Consider the following 21,353-nt stretch of genomic DNA (forward strand, 5'->3'; position numbering starts at 1 on the left):
TGACCTGAGCCGAAGGCAGACGCTTAACCGACTGAGCCACCCAGGCGTCCCTATTTCTAAGTTTTTATTAGTCATGTGAATAAGGCCCCCCCACGCCTGGGATTACTAACCTTATTCCCTAACGAGTGACACGTTCTACCAGTGTCCCCGTTGACGGTCTTAGGTTACGTCAGACAACGGTGTGACACGAGAGGGACAACGTTCTGCTCTGTCACACACACACACACACACATATCTCTTCTAGGTCTGTGTCCTCAGTGTGTGCCCGGACTCTTCAGAACCACGCTGAGTAACAGCTGATAATGTGCACTTTCTTGTCTCTCTTTTATTTATTTATTTATTTATTTATTTTTTAAAGATTTTATTTATTTATTTGCGAGAGAGAGAATGAGAGACAGAGAGCATGAGAGGGAGGAGGGTCAGAGGGAGAAGCAGACTCCCCGCCAAGCAGGGAGCCCGATGCGGGACTCGATCCCGGGACTCCAGGATCATGACCTGAGCCGAAGGCAGTCGCTTAACCATCTGAGCCACCCAGGCGCCCTTTTCTTGTCTCTCTTATTAATGAGATGATGATTCTAATTTTGGTATGATGACTGTGAGAGCTTTCAAGTTAGGATACTCTATGAAAAATCTCGGTAGACACGGGTATGGGATTGGATCAAACGCTTTTACAGCATCTCTGTGATTGTTTCCTTCTCCTCTTTTAAGTGGCGTACATACACAGATTCCTCAATGTTGCATTGTTTCTTGTCCTTTAATACATGACTGGACTGTACCTTCTTTGATGTAATAAGTGCACGTGCACAGAATCATGCCTGGCACTGAATTATCCCACCTGGGGAGTGGTGTGGAGAGGGCAGACTTTAATTTTTTTATATTTAAAATGTTTTATAGTGAGCATATATTACTTCGGCAATTGAAAAGAAATTGTAAAGAAGGAAAAACCACAGAGAAGTGTTGACATTTTAACGTGTCTACTTTCTTGGCTACTCGGCCTTTTCTTTTTAAATGGAGGAAACACCCCAGGGGAGAGTTAGTTTTCTGAAGCCCACTGCAGCGCACGTATGGAAGCATCATCTACCTGCTCGTCACTTCTGTGGTAGTCATTGTCCTCTTCCTGCTTCTCTTCTGCTGCTTCTTTGTTCGAACTGTCATCTGCTTTGGTTTCACCTTTGAGCAAAAACAGAAGATACTGTATTACGAAATCCAGAATGTTAAACCATTATTTTTTTTAACTGTACAGCATACTCAAAATGCTATAAAAATTCATTCAAATAAGACAGTTGCACCTTCAAAAGGATACGAAAACGGGGAGAGCTGGTCTACAGAGCACCCGTTAAAACACCTTGTTCCTTCAAGTGTGGGGGTCCCAGGGAGCTGACGTCAGCTGTACCTGGGTCTGCGAGTGTGTGTGGGAGGGCACAGCCAGCAAAGGCTGACGGGGACGGTGAAAGGGGCAGAGAAACCACCCCCCTCCCGCACCCAGTACTATTCAACGCTTAATATAGCAACTACCAACTAGGCATTGCAGGGCTCCTACAGTCTTTACTGCTCCAACACCACCTTTAAAATGAAGACCCCGTTGTAAGTAAGTGTTTCAACAGACAAGATCCCTGGCTTCCCAAACAGCCCCCAAACACCTCCCTCTCCCTCTGCAGGGGTGCAGCACACAGATCCTGCCTTTCCTAGGGGCCAGACAGGACCTCTCCTTTCCTCTAACATTGTTAGAAATACACAGGGCGGTCTAGAAACCTCTCAGGAACCCCTGTGGTTACTAGAAAAACACCGTGGCATGAAATATTTGAGTAATTTGTTGTAATATGTACAAACTAATTTTACACTGAAGCAGGGCAGACAAAACTAAAGGGAAGTCTCAGGAGGCCCACCCGCACCGCACCCCACCTCCAGGTACTTTCGGGGCCCCCTCTGTCTCTGGCCCATTTCTCAGCTCTGCCCCAGAAGCGATGGAGAACGTCCGTTCCCAGACTGTACTACAAACTGTGCAGGGGGCACAGGGTGTCCTGAGAAAGGGGCTCACCACAAAGCCCACTCACCGTTCCGATGGGGGTCTAGGTGCTGTTTTGCAGAACAGGTCTCCCCCTTGATATCTCCAGGCACTTCCATGCCTAACTTGTGGTAGAATTCCCTCTGTTTTCTCATTTCCGCTATTAAAAATGAATATACACTCTTAATCTTAAGAAGGCAGTGAATCACACGAAAATGCTGTTCACAAACGTCGGGTCAACCGATCTGGATCGGGGGTTTCGACGGCTGCCACTACCGAGATGATCTGGACGCACAGACCCCTGACCGCAGCCGCAGGCCGCCCCCCCGCCCAAGACCGCCATTCTCAGCACGGGGCACAGTAAACGTGACCCACTGACCACAGGCTGCTCAGTGACGGACTCAGGCTTTCTGGCACCGCCCGCGCATGGTCACAGCTTAGAAACCAGAGTGCGGCTGATGCACCGTGCCCTTTCACAGCTCCCGACGGCCACCCAGGGGAGCCCGGCGGCGGGTGAAGAGTGCCCCCTGGTGTCTGGGGCAAGCCATCGCAGCTCGCTGAATCCTGGGGAGGCAGCGGCGCAGCCCCTCTGCCCCAGGAAGGCTCCCTCCGGAAGAGAGGCCAGGCCACCACACTGCCCTCTGGTCTCCTCCTCAGAAGCGAGTCAGTCAGCTTGCTCCCCGCAGTCGGCAGGCCAGTCACTGCTGGCTGCCCGCAGAGTGGGGGCCGGGCCGTGAGACGGCAGGAGCAGCAGGCTGAAACACCGATTCTGACCAGGCAGCTACTGACCGCTACTCCGAAGCGTACACCGGACAACGAAGGTACTAGTCGTTGCTCAGGACCACGCGGCAGGTAGCAAAGAAAATTTCAACCCAAGGTGCTCAAGCTAAAAACCTACAAATCACACTATGAAAAATACTCATGCGTACCTGACCCCGTAACACTTTGTTGCACTCTTTCCCTGCACGTTTGTCTTCCCCCGTGCACCCGAGCTCCAGGGCCGGGAATACGTCTTGGTCACATCCTGGACCTACAGTGACGCTTCGCATGCGCAATCCCGCAGGAGCGCGCAGATGCAGGGGCAACAGGCTCAGGCAGAAAGTGGCCGCCCCTCAGAACGGAAGGGACAGCACTGCTGGCCTACAGACGGATGGGGTGCTGGGACCAGATACGGCCAGTGCCAAACCAGAAGACTGGTCTGGGAAATTTGGGATCAGCTTGGAAAGAAATCCAATAATCATACAAAAGCTAGCTCAGAATAAAGGTGTGAAATGTACTGCTTGATGGTGCGAGACCATTCCCACCAGGTTCTCCAAGGACGACATTGCGGTCCCGCCGGTCAGTGCGAGAGAATGCTCACCTAACGTGGAAATGAGGCAGCTTCAAATACCTTGTTTTAATTCTCAATAAAAAATTTTCACCTATCAGAAGGAAAAGAAGATTGAAAATAACAATACTCCATGTCAGGAAGATACCAGCCTACAGATGTTACTTGGGGTAAATTTTCAGCAAGGTAATTTGCTATTTAAAACTATTTAAACACTTCACCGCTGGCCCCCAAATTCTGCTGGTGATCTACCCTAAAGCAATAACCACACTAGTGCATAAGGAGAGAGGGCTGCACACAGTCGCCGGAGCCTTCTTCACAATACTGGAGGGCTAGAAAAAGCTTAGATACGGGGTTGGGCCAGCCAGAGGGCGAGGCCAAGAGAGCCTCAGAACCCTTCTCAACACTGCAAGCAAGATACTACCCACTACTGACAGAGTCAACATGTGAGACGACTCTAATTTACTTGCTACCCTGGGATACCGTGCAGCCATTAAACATGATACAGATCAGGGGCGCCTGGGTGGCTCAGTCGGTTAAGTGTCCGACTCTTGATCTCAGCTCAGGTCTTGTGAGTTCAAACCCCACACTGGGCTCCATGCTGGGTGTGGAGGCTACTTAAAAAAAAAAAAAAGATACAGGTCACATATTTTTTAAAGATTTATTTCAGAGAGAGAGAGTGCACGCGTGAGTGTGGGGAGGGGCAGAGAGAGAGGGAAAGGGGAAGAATCTGAAGCAGACTCCCCACTGAGCGTGGAGCCTGACGCAGGGCTCAATCCCACAACCCCGAGATCACGACCTGAGCCGAAATCAAGAGTCCAACGCGCAACCGAATAGGCCCCCAGGTGCCCCAAGGTCATATTTTTGATGTGGAGCAAGCACCACAATATGTCGTCGTGAAAAAGGCAGATTGTGTAGCATGATCTCATTTTTTGTAAAAATTACAAGTTATAATCCTGGTGTAACTAGGATGCTGGGAGAGTCCAGGGGAGTGAGAAACACAATGCTACACTGGGCATGAGCCAGTGTCCTTCCCTGGCGCTCTCAGCTCCTCCTCAAGGACGCAGGCACGTACGGGGTCCCACGGCCAATGTCACACGGGGGGGTGAAAGACTGCTCCCCCCCCCCCGCCCCGCCTCCGGGATCAGGCATGAGACAAGAACGTCCATGCGCACCACTTAGACCCAACATCCCATTCAGAGCGCCAGCCTCAGGGCTGGCAAGCACCCCATCAGCAAACAGAGCAGACACTGGGGCCGTGTGAGCTAAGCAGCAAAACTGAGATATGACGTAGGTAGGTTTGGGACAGGGGAGAAGGCAAGTGTTTTACGGAAATATAACAGAGTGCATTCTTGCTCTTATTATTTTGAATAAACTGTCATCTGTCAGATGAAGAAAAACAAAAGTTTTCACTTTACCTTCACTATTCCTTCTCTGATGCTCTTCATTCCTTCATGTGGGTCCAAGTTTCCGACCTATAGCACCTCCTTCTCTCTGAAGAACTTCTTGTATGGTCTTGCAAAACAGGTCTACTGACAAGTTCCCTCGACCTCTGTCTCGCCGAGAAGGTCTCTACTTCCCCTCCCCTCCTGCGGGACACACAACTCCGGGCTGGTGGTTTCTTCTCTCAACACTAAACACTGCACTCTCCGGTCTCTTTGCTGGCGTGGTTTTGGAGGACAAGCCAGGTGAATTCTTACCTTTGCTCCTCTGTAATAAGGTGTTTTCTCCCTCTGGCTCATTTAGTTTTGATTACTCTGTAGCTTGAAAATGATATGCATAGGTGTTGTGTTCCTGGCGCTGATCCTGCCTGGTGTTCTCTGAGGGTCCTGGGTCCGGGGTCTGGTGTCTGACATTAGTTTGGGGAAATTTTCAGTCATTATCGGCTCACGTATTTCTGCTGTTCTTTGTCTCTCTCCTCTGCGTCCCGTGTTTCCGTTACGTGTACCGTACACCCTTGCCTGCTGATGAACATGACGTCTCTCCCACATCCTTGGAGACTCTGACTTTTAGTGCATACCCTCTTTTATTTTCAAACTTGGGAGTTTCTGTTGATAGATCCCCAACCTCAAGGTTCTTTCCCACACAAGTCCTGTTACTAATCAACCTACCTGAGGCTTTCTTCATTTCTGCTACTGTGGTTTTATCTCCAACATTTCTTTCTGCTTCTTTCTTAGGGTTTCCATCCTTCTGCTTACACTACCCACCTGTTCTGGTCCACATTATCCATTAGAGCGCTTAGCATATTTACTGTTTTAAATTCCAGTCTGACGATTCCAACATCCCTGCCATGTCTGGTTCTGATGCTTGTTCTGTCTCTTAGCGAGCCTTGTAGTTTTTTTTCTCGTGAGCCAGCTGTGATGTGCCAGGGACGAGGAATTACTGTAACCAGGCCTTTAGTGATGTGGTGAGGGGTGGGGAAGGGGACGGGCTCTGTGCTCCTCTGAATAGGTCTCAGGCTCAGGGAGCTGAGGCCTCCACACTGAACTTCATCAGTGCTCGGTGGGAAGGGGTGGCTGGAGCTGACCGGCTCCCCTTGCTCAGCTAGTTTCCCCGGGGGGCAGGCCTCGTTGGAGGTATTTCAGAATGGCTCCTGAAGTTGCTTCCCCAGCGGGAAGCACTGAGAGACCGTGGCCGAGCTCCTGGGCGTGAAGCTCACGATGCTGGATCTCCCTGCAGGTTTTTCTCTCTGAATTGTCCACATGGAGCCTCCAGCAATTCCTCAAGCACAGTAGAGGTTTTCGGCCCTGTGCCAGTTCCCAGGGAGGTTTCCGCTCCGGAGTCTCTGCCCTGGGAGCTGGGGCCCCCATACCAGTCTCTCCAATCTTGGGGCAGCGGTTTGCCCTATGTCCACCCCTCTTACAATCTGAGAAAAATGGCTGATTTCTGTCTGTTCAGCTTTTTGTTAGGACAGAGTGGCAACTTCCAAGCTCCTTACATGAGGAACCGGAAACCAGAAGTTACGAAATTTCAAAATACGGTAATTATAATTGAGTACAATTTTTTGCACTATAGGCCACTAACAAGAAAAATGGACTCTTGGGGGGAACGATATTTAACTGGGGTGAAAAGTTAGTGCTCCTTACCATCAAAACTGGCCACACATGTTCATCTCTACCGAGACTCTACACATTTTCACTTCTGAACATGTCTTTCTACACAGAAACACTGACATCAGGCCACAAGCGCAGGACTTTATGTGGCTCATGCGTCAGCGAGGAGGTGCTCAAGGAACTCTGTGAGCCTCTCCTCCTGCTGCTGGCCCCTGTGACGCCATCACACTGCGGGCTAGTGGTTCCCCACTGAAGGGTGGACTGAAGCCCCACAGCAGCGCGGTCAGTGGACTCTGAAATGTGCACTGCACTCGAGGTCCTGGGCCCGCAGCTGGAGCCCAGAAAACAAGCCTGCTGCAATCTGCATGGACCTGGTGATCTCCCTCCTCCTTTCACTTCTGAGGGCATGACATCTGTAGGGCCGCGTGACCCCAGCAGGAGTCTCCGTTGTGGAGTCTGCATCGAAGTCGTGCTGACTTCATTACCAAACACTATCAAGTCTTTGGCAAAAGGTAACTTCTGAAGTCATTCAATGTTCAAGGTGCTTCTTTCCATTCTGAAAATTTCCTCTGCCCTTAGCTCCAAACTGCACACACACACACTTCATCACTACTGAGCCGTTAAGGGCTGTGTGGGAGGGGAAGTCAGGATGCTCAGCCCCACCTCGGACAGGAACTCCGACGCCCGGGCCGGCAACATATGAAAGAGCGGACGGAGCCTACTGCGGACCCCACTGGCTCAGTGACACAGGGAAGATTCACCTCGACAGCGTGCCTGCTGATGAACATGACGTCCTCCAGACATCTTCCATTTTCACAGGCATGGTTCGTTCGTTCAACTGAGCATCCTCCTGATCCACACGCATTCCTACCACCACTGGTTGTAACACGTCTTGGCAGATTCCACTTCAGTTGTACTGAATTAGAAGTTTCTCAACCCCTTGAAGATATTCCCGCCTGCAGTTGTTCCGCGCTGCTCGGAGAGATTTCTTCTTTAGTCACTCCAAGCTCACCAAACGAACAGCTGAGCAGACTGGAGACACCAAAGCCAAGGAAAACCACTCAAAACCGCCTGCCTCGCTTTCTCAGTGACTCCTGATGTTGCTTGCAGAAGCTCCCTCCCTGAGAGAAGCTCGTTCTCTGGGTGCATTACCTCCGCTGCTGCGGTCAAGCAAGATTTAATTAACTTACCATCAGTAGACAGCTTTCCTTGTTTGCTAACACATGAGCCAATCAGAAACTCACTTTGACTGCAGCCTAATCTTAATCTTTTATTTCTGTGAAGAAATCCTGCTGTGATGAGATATTCCATTTTAGACTTTCAGTTCTTCCCAAAAGTTGCTTTCCTGTGCATTGGGAGTCCTGTGCGTTCAGTCTGGTGATGAGAGCACTCACGAGGACAGCTCCGAAACAAAACCATCTACACTTCACTGTGGCTTCGAAGGGCAACATCTGGAGTCCATACTTTCCTTCTTACTTGTTTTGACATGACGGGTATGCACTGACAACAGAGTCTCACCAGGGCACACACAGCTCTCAAACAGCTGTTGAGCTGCAACTGCGTTTCTGAGATCTGCGTGGGGCGGCGGCGAGAGCGCCCCACCCAGTCTGCCGCCTTTCCTGCCCGGTGTTGTGACGTGAAGACAAACGAGACGGGAAAGAGTAAGCACGCTGTATTCCAGCAACACTACTTACGGATGATGGAATTTCAATTAATGTAACTTTCACATCACAAATGTTATTCTTTTGACTCTTTCCTAACCATTTAAAAGTATTAAAGAACATTCTTGGCTCATGAGCCCTATAGACAGGCAGCAAGCCAGATCTGGCCTGCAGTTTGCCAACTCCCACTCCAGCCAGTGCGGAGAGGCAAGAGAAAGAAATAAAAATGCAGACCCCTTGGCCTAGAGATTCTACTTCCAGAATAAAGCCAAATATATTCACCCACACCCACAAAAGTATGCAAAAGCGTGTTCAGCGCACCCCCTCCCCTTCGGCTAAAGCCAAAGATGGGAACGTCCTAAGTATCCGTCAGGAAGGAGTCCAGGAGCAGACGACCCACGCACCCCGTCAAGACGGGCAGAGCCCGACGTGCTGGGGAGCTCCTCTGCGCCACGCTGGCGGGAGAACCAAGCTGCGGGCCATTCGATAAATTTTATAAAATGTGGCCTCTACAAAGGCAGATTTTTAAAAAATTATTTAAAAAGGAAACAACAGACAACTGAAAAACGAAGCCTCCACCAGGAAGGCCTCGTCTACAGGGAAGAGAGAAGCGGCTGGCATGCGGACAGTGGCGGGAGCGGACGGCAGCAGGTGCTGCCCCACACCAGGTGAAGCCGGCTTGCCAGAACGGGGCCTCCACCTGAGAAATCAGGTTTGCAACCGTGGGCGCAACCAGCACAACGATGAACTGCAGACAGCCTGTGCCAAAGCTGTTGTGCTGTGAAGGGTTTCCAAGCTGTGATGTTCTTGTGATGAGCCACACGTGGCCAAGAGTCTGAGAAAAGGAGAAGTTGAACGTCTGGTCTGTGAGAAGAGACCCTGGCCCGAAGGGGAAATGGGGGCACACCCCCCACAGAGCAACCTGCCTGATCAGCAGGATCATCGTCCTCGCACCATGTCCTTCCATTATAACCATGTCACAGGGCATCCCACCCACGGACGGCACCCGGACTCCGTGGGGAGGGGGCAGGAAGTCAACAAGAGGAGCCCAGAACCCACCTGCCCGGAAAGCAGGGCCATTCCAGACTCCCAGGGTGGTGTCGGGGACCACCAATGGGAGCACTTGGGCTTCAGAAAGGACAAGGGCCCCTACGCGCTGTGAACACACGCACGCGTGTCCATCCACCTGACGTGGCTGGAGGGGCCAGAAAGCCAACTCGGCACGCCGTGCACAGGAGTTCTGCTCCGTGGGCCTCAGGAACCCAGCAGCGATGCACGGCTCTGCGGACATGCTCTACCCAGGACACGGGCCGGGCCGGGCCCTGGGAGAGCCAGATTTTACTGCTTCTAATGAATCACAGACGGACGCTCTGCTAGTGCAGGGCGGCGGGGGCAACCGACGGACAGGCTGACTGCACCTGTTCAGATGCAATAACCACCAGAGGTGGGCTTCCCAGGAACATGAGCCAGAATCCACTCAGGCCTGCAGACGCCACCAGTTCACAGGACCGGGGTGCCCTGAGCAAGTCCAGACTTGGAGACAGGAGAGGCCAGGAGGGGGCCAAGCAGTCAGCCCTGGGGCTGACCCGACCTGGATCCGGATTGAAATAAACTGAAACTCGAAAAACGTGGTGTTCTCGAGGCAGTTAGAAATGTTGGCACTGACCGGGTATTTGATACCAAGGGATTACTGTTATTTTCTTAGATTTATAAAGGTGCTGTGGTTACGTGTGTTAAGAAGAACCTTATCTTCTGGGACAGGAAGATGGGCGGGGGCAGTGGATGAAACAGGATTCACTGTGAGCTGGAAAACTGTGGACTCTGGGTAATAAACACATGGGATTCTGTACGTGGTTCTGCCTGCTTTTGTGTTTAAAATACTCTATAATAATTTTTAAAGGTACTGGCATTTTATTTGGATGTATTCTTTGCCTTAGGACTAAAAAACTTTTGGCTATCAAAAGACGGTTGCTGGGCACCTGGGTGGCTCAGTTGGTTGGGTGACTGCCTTCGGCTCAGGTCATGATCCTGGAGTCCCAGAATCGAGTCCCGCATCGGGCTCCCTGCTCGGCAGGGAGTCTGCTTCTCCCTCTGACCCTCCCCCCTCTCATGTGCTCTCTCTCATTCTCTCTCTCTCAAATAAATAAATAAAATCTTTAAAAAAAAAAAAAAAGATGGTTGTCTCCATCTACATTTTACTCAGGAAACTTAAATTCTTCTTATATAAATGAACTTGTGAATGGTGAAGAAAAGATGAACAACATTATTAAATTACGTGAAAAGCCAAATGAATATCTTCTGATCTAACATAGTAAGCTGTATTTTAAATTATAACCATCTTCTGAAACATTGCAATGAGAAAACACAGCCCAAAGAAATTCCTAACATATTTTATCTTTGAAAGAAAGTGCACCTAAGTTTTGTCAGCAGGCACTGCCATGTCATCCCACCCCCAGACCCCGAGACCAATGTCCCTCCCCACCGCCCCTATCACCACCCCCATAAAGAGGGACAGCAATGGTCTCTGTGTTCAGAACTGGAGAAAAGTTTTAAAAAGAACGGCCATTTCCACTTTCAGGATATTTATACTACACAGTATTTCTTTTTAATTCTCAATGACATTTGACTTTAAATACGGTTAAACTTTATCGACACCCTGGCTACTGGTTGCGCGTTTGCGGAGGTATGATCAGGGACGCCGCCCCCACGAGGCTGCATGCTCAGCACGTTCCTCCCGCACGCAGGAGCGGCGAGGCAGAGACAGTGGACGAAGCCGGCCCCACGGTACTCGTGAGTTCAGCACAGCGACAAGACAGGTGGTGCTGTTGCCACAGAGGGGGCCTCCCTCCAGGGCCAGGACCCCACGAGGAAAGCCCCCCCAGACGCCGTGCTGCAGACTCTGCGGTCCAAGAGAGACATTCTGACACTCACCTTCCTGAAGGCCTGGAACCAGTTTGTAAACAATGTCCTGCATGGTTCTGTCATGACTGGCAAAGAGAATACAACAGATAAGGTTAGCCAAAAACCCGGGCACATTTTCCAATAACAAGAGCAAACTCCACAATCACAAATTTGAAATCTTGGTTGAATTCTGCTTCTAGTTTGCACTTAAAGAAATGTGCTAGCAAACGTTATATATGACCTGAATTAATGCACCATTTAATTCAGGTTCTGGAAGCTTAAGAACATTTCAAGTAGTGCTGGCACAAAGATCCTCTAGGTGATGAGTGCCCCCTGCCTGCTGAACGCAGTGCCAACCAGAGCCGTGGCCTGGAGTGGCCTGTCCAACCGCACACCGCCTCCCCCTCCTCTTCCACGGGTGCTTCCCCAGTCTCCACCAGACAGGAAGCTTTTCTTCAACGTTCTGAAAAATGTAGAGGAAAGGCCCTAAGATCAGGCCCTCTGGTGGTCTTTATGATCCACCTACGAAGGTTTTCTGGGAATGTTACATAAGCACAGTATCTGAAATATAATTCTTATTCCAGTTTGCTATTTTTAAACATAAATTATTAATACATTTAAGTAACTGTTTTCAAATCAGTGTTAATTTTCAAACATCATCCATTAAAATGAAAACCTTAAGAAACCCAGATAGGTAACTTGTAACTAACTGACAAACAATTATGCTCCACAAAACCCACCGACAGTTAGCCGAGAGAGCTAGGCCAGGACTGGGCACACAGCAGCCACTCACCAGGCTCACCGTTCTGCCACAAACGGTGGGGGACCAGGTCCTGCAGAGACCACCGCTCACCATTTCCAAGAACTCTGAAGTTCTACCAGACACTGGGCTGACGACTCAGCCTGTGGTGTGGCAGCCAGAAGCAGGGTTTCTCAACCCTTCTGACCACGATCCACACCAAGAAATACATCTCACGTCCCCACGCTCACATTACGTGTGTGTATGGGTGACGGACACACGCACATGGATAAGCATCACGAATCCCAGGTGGCCTGCAGCACGTGCGACTCCCATCTCCGACTCTACCCCCACCGGCTTCGTGGAAAGCTCACCTGATCCACAAGGAAAGCAGGCCGGACCGAATCTTGCTGCAGAGCTCGACCCTGGGTCCTCTGCATGAACATGCTAAGCCCTGCCTGCCTGGCCAAGGATCCACAGGGCAGAGTGGAGGGCTCAGGGGACCCTCCCTGGGGAGGGTTCCAGGAGGCAGGACAGAACAGCACAGGGCATTTTTCCTGGTGTCGGCACATCCAGGCTCTTGGTGTGGCAGCCCCTTGGTACAGAGGCCACTTCTTTGCAGTATTCATGCTTACACTCCATGCTGTAGGCTACACACCCTCTCTTAGCTCTTCTCTTGACCTGGCCCACATGGCTAAAGTCCTTGTCTTGAAGATGAAGCCTGGAAGGACAGAGCTGCCTCAAAGATCTACCGGACCTTAGGAGCTCAGGCTCAGCACCTGCCTGCAGCCAGCACCTCTCGGCATCATCCTACCTCCTAAGGCCCGAGCCACTGCCTGGGGCCCTGCATGGGGCCACCAGGCCCTGCTGCCCCATCCTAAGTGCCCTCTCCCCACCCTGCCCCAGCCCAGAGCTGAAGGCCCTTCCTTTGGGGCAACCGCGCGATCAGGGTGTAGCAGAATCAGAGCAGAAGGCTGGGCCAAGTGTGGAGGGCGAAGCTGTGTCAGGAACAAGGCTCTGAGCCAACTGTAGAGCCGGCATCAAGACGGGTAAAACACTGTAGTTCCAGGCAGAGCACAGAGGGCAAGGAGTAAGGGACAGGATTAGCAGGAAAGAGCCACCCTGGAGCCCAGAGCCCACAGCAGGCCTCAGGGCTGAGCATCTTCCCCTAGCTCTGCACCTTGACCTCCCTGGCCTCCCTCCCTGGTCACCACATGGTCACTGCACAGAGAAGAGGCAGGGCCTGGCCAACGCACCTGGCTAGCTCCGCTCTACTGGCCCCCTCTGTGTGTTAGCAGGTTAGGCTATGTTTGGAACACCAGGGTCCCAGACTGCTAAAGAGTTTCAGCTCTCCAGAAAGCCCTGCCTAATGCAGAGCGCAGGAGAGGGGCCGTGGCACTCTGAGAGGGAGGGCCAGAGTCTCCACAGCTTCCCACCGGCATGAAGCCCCACTACCTCCTGCCTTTTATAGTTCACATCAGGAAAGCCCCCCTGCTCTACAAAACTACACCCCCAAGACAGGAAATACGTGAATACACACTGCCAACAATTAGCGCCCAGAATATATATGAAGTGTTTCTTAAAATCAGAACAAAACAAAGAACCCAATAGAAAATGACATGAGATGTGAACAGACACCTCCCAGAAGTCCAAATGGCCAGGTGACATTTGGGAAGAGGCCGGGGCTCACTGATAACCAGGGCAAGAGCACAAGATACCCTACAGAGCCACCACGTGGCAAGAATGCAGTCCACGGGCACCCACAGGACACACTGGTAAGGTCGTGCACTGCACAACAGCCCAGGAGAGCACGGCAAGGCACAAGAGCTCTAAACCCCAACACTCTGCTCTGAGGGACGGCAGAGAGACACCTGCACGGCAATGCCCCAGAGCAGCACTGAGTGCCCGCCACGGACACCCCAATGTCCCCCGGCCACAGAACCCCACACTAACAGGCCGGGTCAAGGGCAAGGCACACAAACACACTGTTGGTCCCACTTGTAGTGAGCTGGACAAAGGGGACTAAGCTCTGTTGTCCGGGGACGGTGGGCTGTTGGGCAGGGGCTTCTGGGCCTGGCGGTATCTACCTCCTGATCTGGGAGTGGTTTCTCGCTGCGCGGACATGTTTTTAAACTCTTCTGTGCCCACTAGATACTTCACACCCTTAGGAGTGGTTCAGAACAGATTTTCAGACCTACCTCTGCTGCTCCCACGTGGTGTGGGGAGTGCTTCGCTTCCTTTAGAACAGCCCCCCAAATCTGGAAGCCATTTAAAACTCTGCAAAAAAGCCACAAGCCGACCCCCTGACGCCAGCAGGGCCACCAGCTGCAAGGAACAGGATGCAGGCCACACGCAAGGGGCCTAGGACCACTCGTTCCACAACAGAAAGGTGGACCCAGGGCTGCCACCCGCTTCAGAGTAAACGTCAGCCCGTTTAGTGTAAAACCAGTGAAATCCACACTGGTCCTGAGGTTCCTCAAATTATTCAATTTGAGCAAATACTCCTGAAAACTTGTGGGAACGGCCCCAGTGCTCACCGGTCTGACTTGGCCGGCAGGGAGGCCAGGTGCGCAGAGCAGGGCGGCTCCCTGACATGGAACGATGCCGGAAGCTGTGACCGGGGAGCCTGGAGGCACTTACCCAATGTACTGTAGCGGGTGACTCTGGTGGATCACAATCCTACACGTGGGGCAGGTGTTATTCTCTTCCAAATACTTGACCAGGCAACTCCGACAGACTGTTTGCAAAAGCACATGCATGTCAGAAAGTGAAACCAGAATGCAGACCCCGACACGTCCTCGGGCTCGGCACGCACTCCAGCCACAGTGCAGACCACCTCGCATGTGGCTGCTTCGATGGGACACCTGCCTCTCAGGTCTCACCAACAACGGAGACGTCTCAAGTGCTCAATCAGGCGCCTCACTCAGCAGGTCTGGGGTGTAAGGATAAGAGGGACGAGGAACCCAAGCGAGGACGAGGTGCCCAGAGGCCAAGAGCTGAGACATCACTAGAATGCACTTCAGGGTCTCGTCCGAATGTTCTCACCACAGGGGCTAACAGTTACAATTTTCATCTTTGTCTAAAAAAATCACAAGACTCTCTGTGTATAACAGAATTCGAGAAAATTCAATGAGAATAACAATTTAAAGCTATGATTACCTTTAAAATACAAGTTCCATCAAAATTGGCAAATGTTTTATTTTCTAAGGCAGAAAACACAGGATCAAAAGTCATCTGCATTCCAGGCATTGGTTTTATTGCAAAGACCCTGTCCCCACAGAGGGCTCCTGCCTGGCATCCTCAGCCACTGTCCCAGCGGCTAGCTTCAGGTGAATAGCACCTGCTAACTGTTCACTCAAGACGGGGCTTAAATCACCCCCAGTTCAGCACAAGCTGGGTCTTCTAAACATCAAAACACAGGCTCATTAGCCTTGAGGAGCCAAACCACATTTCCCTGTTTAAAAAGTTTAAGGAATTCATTTGGAAATTTTAAAAATAAGCATTTCTGTCCACTAGAAATGAGTATTTTGTCATAACGCAGTTATACTGGTTTTGCGGTTACACAGAAATAACTAAATTTTCCTGTATTTAGCTTTCTTAAATGATATCGCTACTCAAATTACCCATAATATTTTTAATTTGAAATAATTTCTCTGATTTAAGATTTTCTTTAGTCCTGCTTCTGTGTCTTGCTTTGTGCTTGAGCTAAAAGCTTTTGGTGAGAAAAAAAAAAGAAATAAATAAAAGAAAAAAGAAAGCCCAAGGATCAAGAAACCACAAGGCTCGAAGCTGTCATAGGCCTCGTTCTAGGACATTCCGCCATGCACATATGCAGACACTCAGTCACATTTCTCCCACGGCTGTCAAACACCATGTTCTAGAATATTCCCCACATACACGTGTGCAGACACTCGGTCACCGTGGTCGCGTCGATGAGATATCCGCTGCATAGGCGGCAGGTGATGTGGGCGTTTATGTCCCAGAGTTTAATCTTTCTGGTCAACATCTTTGGCTTCTGCAAGAAAAAACCACTTATTAAGTAATATCTGAAATACTCCCATGTGTTTTTTGTTTTTTTTTTTATTTTTAGAGAGAGAGGGAGAGAGAGAGCATGAACAGGGGGAGGGGCAGAGGGAGAGCGAAAATCTTTGGCAGACTCCCTGCTGAGCAAGGAGCCCGATGCAGGGCTCCATCTCACGACCCTGAGATCACGACCTGAGCCGAAACCAGGAGTTGGATGCCCGACCGACTGCACACCCAGGCACCCCTGAAATACTCCCATGTGTTCCATCAAAGGTCCAGGCTCAACATAAATCAAGCTACAGCACATCCCCCTAGAAGGGCTCAGCTACCCACCAGGGCCAGGTCCAAGCTGCAAAGACTCTGGGGCCCGACTTCCATCTGTAGAATGGAGTGCTGTAGGTCTTCTCACAGAGGACCATGACTGTCCTGCCAGACACCCGAGGGGCGGCACCCCGCAAATGCACTACCGCTTCTCCTTAACCACCCATGACACTGCCCCCTCCGGGCCCCCCCCGAACCTCTCCTGCTCAGGACTGAGCTGAAGCCAGCTGGTGAGGTGGGTGGGTGAGTCAGGAGATCCGCGTAGCTGCAGGAAGAGAGGCTGCGGGAGCAGGAGGCTGTGGGGTCACTGCCAGAGCTTCTGGCTCCTCTGTAAAGCTAGGGGACAAATGACCCTGAGGGACGCTAGTGAGGGCAACACTGGCCCAACCTGAACGAGAAGCAAAGTCCCCCAATGAGGCCTCACTGTGGACACATGGGAACAGCTGATAAGCACATGCAAAGGTGCTCAACCCACAGATACATCCACACACGCAGGTCACACCACATGTCATTCCTCAGACATTCCAGTCGACGTTCGGTCCTGACAAGTCCCAGGGAAGCGGACAGTCAAAGGGGCTGCCAGCCAGATGTACCCGAATAGAATAGGAGCTGTTCCATTTCTAGAGATTTATCTTAATAACGGGACAAGTTCAAAAGATGTTTGCTGCAATTGTTTAAAATGGCAAATCATAGAAAACTGCCACCGAAGACTGGCTAAGAAAGCAATTTCATTTAGCCAGCAGGGGCGCCAGACCCTCCTCCCCTTCTCTCTGTCCTGTCCAGGGGAAATCCAACCAGCCCCCCAGGACCTCACCCTTCCTGGGCCTCAGTAGCCTCTTGGCCCAGCACAGCCCAGTCCCAGAACTGGGGGTTCCCAAGGCCACCTGCCGATCCCCCTCACTATCCCACAGGACATCAGCGTTGCACACACCACGGCATCATCAAAGTCCAAACATTGGTGCGCTGAAGTGCTGACATGTTGTCTCTGTCTCGGGGGCGGGGGGTGCGCCCCTTCCTGCTCAGCCCCCACTGTACCAGTCTCTCCCTAGACCACAGGCTCTATGAAGGTTGGCTTTGTTACTGCATCTCCTGAGCTGTGCCAGGAGTTACAGCAGCTCTTGGGGATGTCCACATCCTACCCCAAAACCTGTACGTCGCCTCACATGGGAGACGGTCCCAGATGACCCCGTAGGCCCCATGTCATCCCAGGGCCCTTAAAAGGGGAGTTGGGAGGGTCAGAGTCAGAGAGACCTGGAGACATGACGCTGCTGGCTTGAGGGTGGGCCACGGGCCAAGGGTGCAGGTGCCCCAGAAGCTGGAAAAGACAAAGAATGATTCTCCCCTGGAGCCAGAAGGAGCCAGCCCTGGGGGCACCTTGACTTCTGACTTCGGCACTGTCAGGTGACACATTCATTACAGCAGTAGTAGGAAACCAACCCGAAATGCTGCTCCAATGAATGCCCACAGACTGAATGTCCCCAGAGTAAGCATTCCTAACAGAATTCTGCACAAAGACCAGAAACAGGCCTGTCAGAGTCGAGGGCGTCACTGAGGGCGGCTGGCCGCACAGGGCATATGGTTCCCAGGCCACTGGGCAAGGGCAGTCGCTGCTTAATGCTGTTTCAGAGAAAGGGGAAAGAAAGCAAACCACCTGGAGGACTTGCGACCCACGTGCATCCGCGTGAGGTCCGAGGGCAGTGCTGGCTATCCCTGCCAGGGCGCAGTGCAGCCCGGGGGGGGCCTGGCCGGGGCTTTGTGGCTGGTGAGGGGGCAGAAGGCCTGGAGGGAGCAGCAGTCTGGAGGTGAACTGTCAGAATCAACAAACTATCAGAGTGAGTGAAGGCCATCTGGGCTAGCGTCGCTCACGGAATGGCGTGTGTCTACACTGCAGTCCCGCTCCAGGATTTGCGTGGAATGCGAGACAAAAGCAGACCCTTCTGCTGTTCACCCACATCTCTCCTCCCTTCAGCGTCAGGCTACAGCAGACACGTGGTCCCCACTGGACAGGGCCCTTCCCACCTCCCTTGCAGCCAGGTGTGTCTGTGGGTCGGGGTTCGCTGACGTTACTAGGAATCCAGTAAAGATGAAATGGGGCTTGGTGGACCATTCTCAGAGGGGTTCCTGTGGGCCAACCAGCCTCATCTGGTGAAGATGGACCGGCTCTGAGCCGACGTGGGTTTGCATTCTGTTCTTGGCACGTGTGTGCATGGAGGCCCAGCCAGGTGGCTGGCCTTCGGGGAGCCCAGCAGCACCTCGTGCAGCAGGACATAAAAGGACAGAAGGGGAACCCTGGAGTCATCCCAAGCAAAGCAGAGCAGGAAACGGGCCTGCCGACACGGAAACCTCACGTGAGGCCCACGCTGGCCCCAACTGAGAACTGTTCTCACGTCCTCCACCTTCTATTGAGCAGCTGTTTATATGCCAGCCACTAAGGACATGAGGACATGCAAATATTCCTACCACACAGTAATGTGCTCAGCAACAAAATATCTTCCCAACCACCAAGTAACTGAGCTGCCAAACTACAGACAAAACAGGGCTCGCTTTGGCCACACATATACTAAAATTAGAATGATACAGAGAAGATTAGCTCAAGGATGACACACAAATTTGTGAAGCCAAAACAAAGTCCCAGGTCACGCTGGCACAGACGGGCCTTTGGCCCCTTTGAGGGACAGGGTCAGTGTGAGCTCATGCTTAGTGAGCAGGTGGGTAAATAGATGAAGACGTGTGTGTGCATGTGAGTGTGGACTCCCACACCTACCTCCCAGCTCTGTCCGTTGGGAGGGCCTGGGAGGAATGGCTCCTTGGCGGCCTAGGTCCCAGTGTGGACACACCACTGTCCGCCATGAGGCTCATGGGTGCAGGAACACGGCTCCCGTAAGGCTGGGCTAGGAATGTAACAGAACTGGGGCAGAGCATCTGGCCCCAGCTCCAAGGGCTCCACGGCCACACTGGCGACAACTGGGGCTTCAAGATACGGAGTGACTATCATCAGGAGAACAGAATGAATCAGACTACAATCAACAGAGTAACACAGAAGTTCACGCGTCCACACTGAGACAGACAAGTAAGTAAGGGATGTGAAGGTGAGCTGATCCCGCGGAAGCAGGAGTCACCAGCCACCACGGACCGAGGTGGCAGTTTCCTCAGGAACCACCAATGGAGGCTTTGCTGAGAGAAGATTCAAGAAGTCTCCAAGACCCCCCGACCAAACACTTCTTGGGCACAGAGTGAGAGCGGGGCGTCCCGGTAGAAACACTGTGTAGACGTCACTTACTGAGTGAGGGGACACCCAGGTGGGCACCAGGCGGCTGACAGACAGCTGTGCCTCCTGGAATCATGCCACGAAGGACACAGCACCCCTCTCGAGACCCCTGTTAATAGAGCACACACGAGTCTCACCCACAGGAAACCCCAAAGGAGGCGACCCCAAGGGAGGCAGTTCGCAAGAGAAAAGGGAAGACGGAGGGGGCAGGCCGCCCGAGCGCAGCGCCCGGCTGAGGGGATGGCCCCGACAGCCTGGAAAGGGACCCTCTACCTGCTGACCCCCCACATCAGGAGACAAGAGTGGCCCCAAGGCCAGCCGCCCTCCCGTCCTCAGGCCTATGAGGAGCTGCACTCAAGAGGGGAAATGTCCACTGTCACCATCATGCAGACATCCCGCCCCTGGGCCTCCCACGCCTGGTGGCCCCTGTGCAGCCCTGGACACTGGACAGCAGTGGGCATGAGCCAGGGGAGGAGAGTGTACCCTCCGCACGCTGCACCTACCAGCAGAGCCCCGGATGCCTCTCCCGGTGCGTCTCAGAGCCTCTCGCAGGGGCAGGGAGGCAGACCCCACGGACGTCAGGAGAGGTCAGCAGTGCGCGGGAACGGTGGGCTTTTCACAGCTGTCCATCCCTCCCCACGCGACAACACAGGCCGCTGAAGGGCCGGCCTGGAGGCCGGGCGAGACTGCCTCACCTCTTCTAGATGTCTTCGGTCCCCTCCTCCTGCCTGTGCATCGGGCGCTCAGGCTGCGGCTCTGATGCTGTCAGTCCTCGCCTGCGGCTTCACTCTGCCCTGCGGGTCTTCACGTCTGCGCCTCCCTGCTGTCCCTTGATCTCTGCCCATTTTCTAGCACAGAAACAGCTCCCGTTATTTCCTGTCAGCTCATTCATGGAGGATGCACACGGTCCCGTAATGAAGCTGTCTAGAGTTCTTAGGTGAGTCCCACGTAGTAAACAATACAACACGGTCAACCACAGCTGTTAGTTAAGAGGAAATCTGGAGACGTGGGAGTGGCTGTACCCTAATCTCCCCTAGAGCTGTCAGACATTACGTTCTAAGGGAGTTGCAAGGAAATGACTTCTGTGGCGACAGTCTACTCAGTAAAATCCAGGGTACATCTAGGCAATTCACATGCACTGAAAGAAGAGAAAAATCAAAGTTCAAACTGCATTTACCTGTACATGGCAGATGGCAGCCGGGAACACTCTGCTACATTGTGAGGCCTGTGGAGACACACAACACAGGGGCATCACCCACACACGCGGTCCACACGGAGCCCATGTCCCCTGCCACACCAGCAGCCTTGGCTTTGCCCATGTACTTGTTTAAAACAACCAAGAGGAAAACAGGAATTACTGACACTAGTGAAGGGGCGCCTGGGTGGCTCAGTCATTGAGCGTCTGCCTTCGGCTCAGGTCATGATCCCAGGGTCCCAGGATCCAGTCCCACATCGCATCGGGCTCCCTGCTCGGCGGGGAGCCTGCTTCTCCCTCTGCCCTTCCCCCTGCTTGTGCTCTCTCACTTGTGTGCTAGCTCTCTCAAAATAAATAAAAAAATATTTTTTTTTAAATTAAGGGCGCCTGGGTGGCTCAGTCGTTGAGCGTCTGCCTTCGGCTCAGGTCATGATCCCGGGGTCCTGGGATCGAGCCCCGCACTGGGCTCCCTGCTCCGCGGAGAGCCTGCTTCTCCCTCTCCCACTCCCCCTGCTTGTGTTCCCGCTCTCATTGTGTCTCTCTATGTGAAATAAATAAATGAAATGTTTACAAAAATAAAATAAGGGGCATCTGGGTGGCTCAGTCGTTAAGCCTCTGCCTTCGGCTCAGGTCATGATCCCAGGGTCCTGGGACTGAGTCCTGCATGGGGCTCCTTGAGCGGGGAGTCTGCTTCTCCCTCTCCCTCTCCCACTCCCCCTACTTGTGCTCACGCTCGCTCTGTCAAATAAGTAAAATCTTAAAAAAAAAAAAAAAAAGAGAGAGAGAAGGGTGGCTGGATGGCTCAGTCATTAGGCGTCTGCCTTCGGCTCAGGTCATGGCCCCAGGGTCCTGGGATCGAG

At 52.3% G+C, this 21,353-nt stretch overlaps 2 protein-coding genes, 1 long non-coding RNA gene and 1 pseudogene across 8 annotated transcripts in view; 2 read left to right on the top strand and 2 right to left on the bottom strand.

Moving 5' to 3' along the window:
• The window catches only part of PCGF3 (polycomb group ring finger 3), a 32,879-nt gene extending 13,562 nt beyond the window's left edge, over window positions 1–19,317 (bottom strand). Inside the window, exons 1-6 of the mRNA XM_021677657.1 lie at window positions 19,311–19,317; window positions 15,584–15,701; window positions 14,327–14,423; window positions 10,978–11,033; window positions 2,055–2,165; window positions 1,082–1,170 (exon numbers count right to left, since the gene is read on the bottom strand). Coding sequence (XP_021533332.1) covers window positions 1,082–1,170; window positions 2,055–2,165; window positions 10,978–11,033; window positions 14,327–14,423; window positions 15,584–15,692 — 462 coding nt within the window. The 5' untranslated portion in view covers window positions 15,693–15,701; window positions 19,311–19,317. The remainder of the gene's footprint in view (window positions 1–1,081; window positions 1,171–2,054; window positions 2,166–10,977; window positions 11,034–14,326; window positions 14,424–15,583; window positions 15,702–19,310) is intronic.
• GAK (cyclin G associated kinase) overlaps window positions 1–21,353 on the top strand; it is a 364,833-nt gene that overhangs the window by 142,597 nt on the left and 200,883 nt on the right. The window lies entirely within an intron of this gene.
• On the top strand, window positions 18,569–18,662 carry LOC123324211 (annotated as a pseudogene).
• Window positions 20,045–21,353, bottom strand: part of LOC110569794 — a 19,799-nt gene continuing 18,490 nt past the window's right edge. Inside the window, exons 2-3 of the long non-coding RNA XR_002479690.2 lie at window positions 20,476–20,523; window positions 20,045–20,146 (exon numbers count right to left, since the gene is read on the bottom strand). This is a non-coding gene — a long non-coding RNA (uncharacterized LOC110569794). The remainder of the gene's footprint in view (window positions 20,147–20,475; window positions 20,524–21,353) is intronic.

Source organism: Neomonachus schauinslandi, chromosome 2, assembly GCF_002201575.2.
Source record: "Neomonachus schauinslandi chromosome 2, ASM220157v2, whole genome shotgun sequence".
Classification (NCBI taxonomy): Eukaryota; Metazoa; Chordata; class Mammalia; order Carnivora; family Phocidae; genus Neomonachus; species Neomonachus schauinslandi.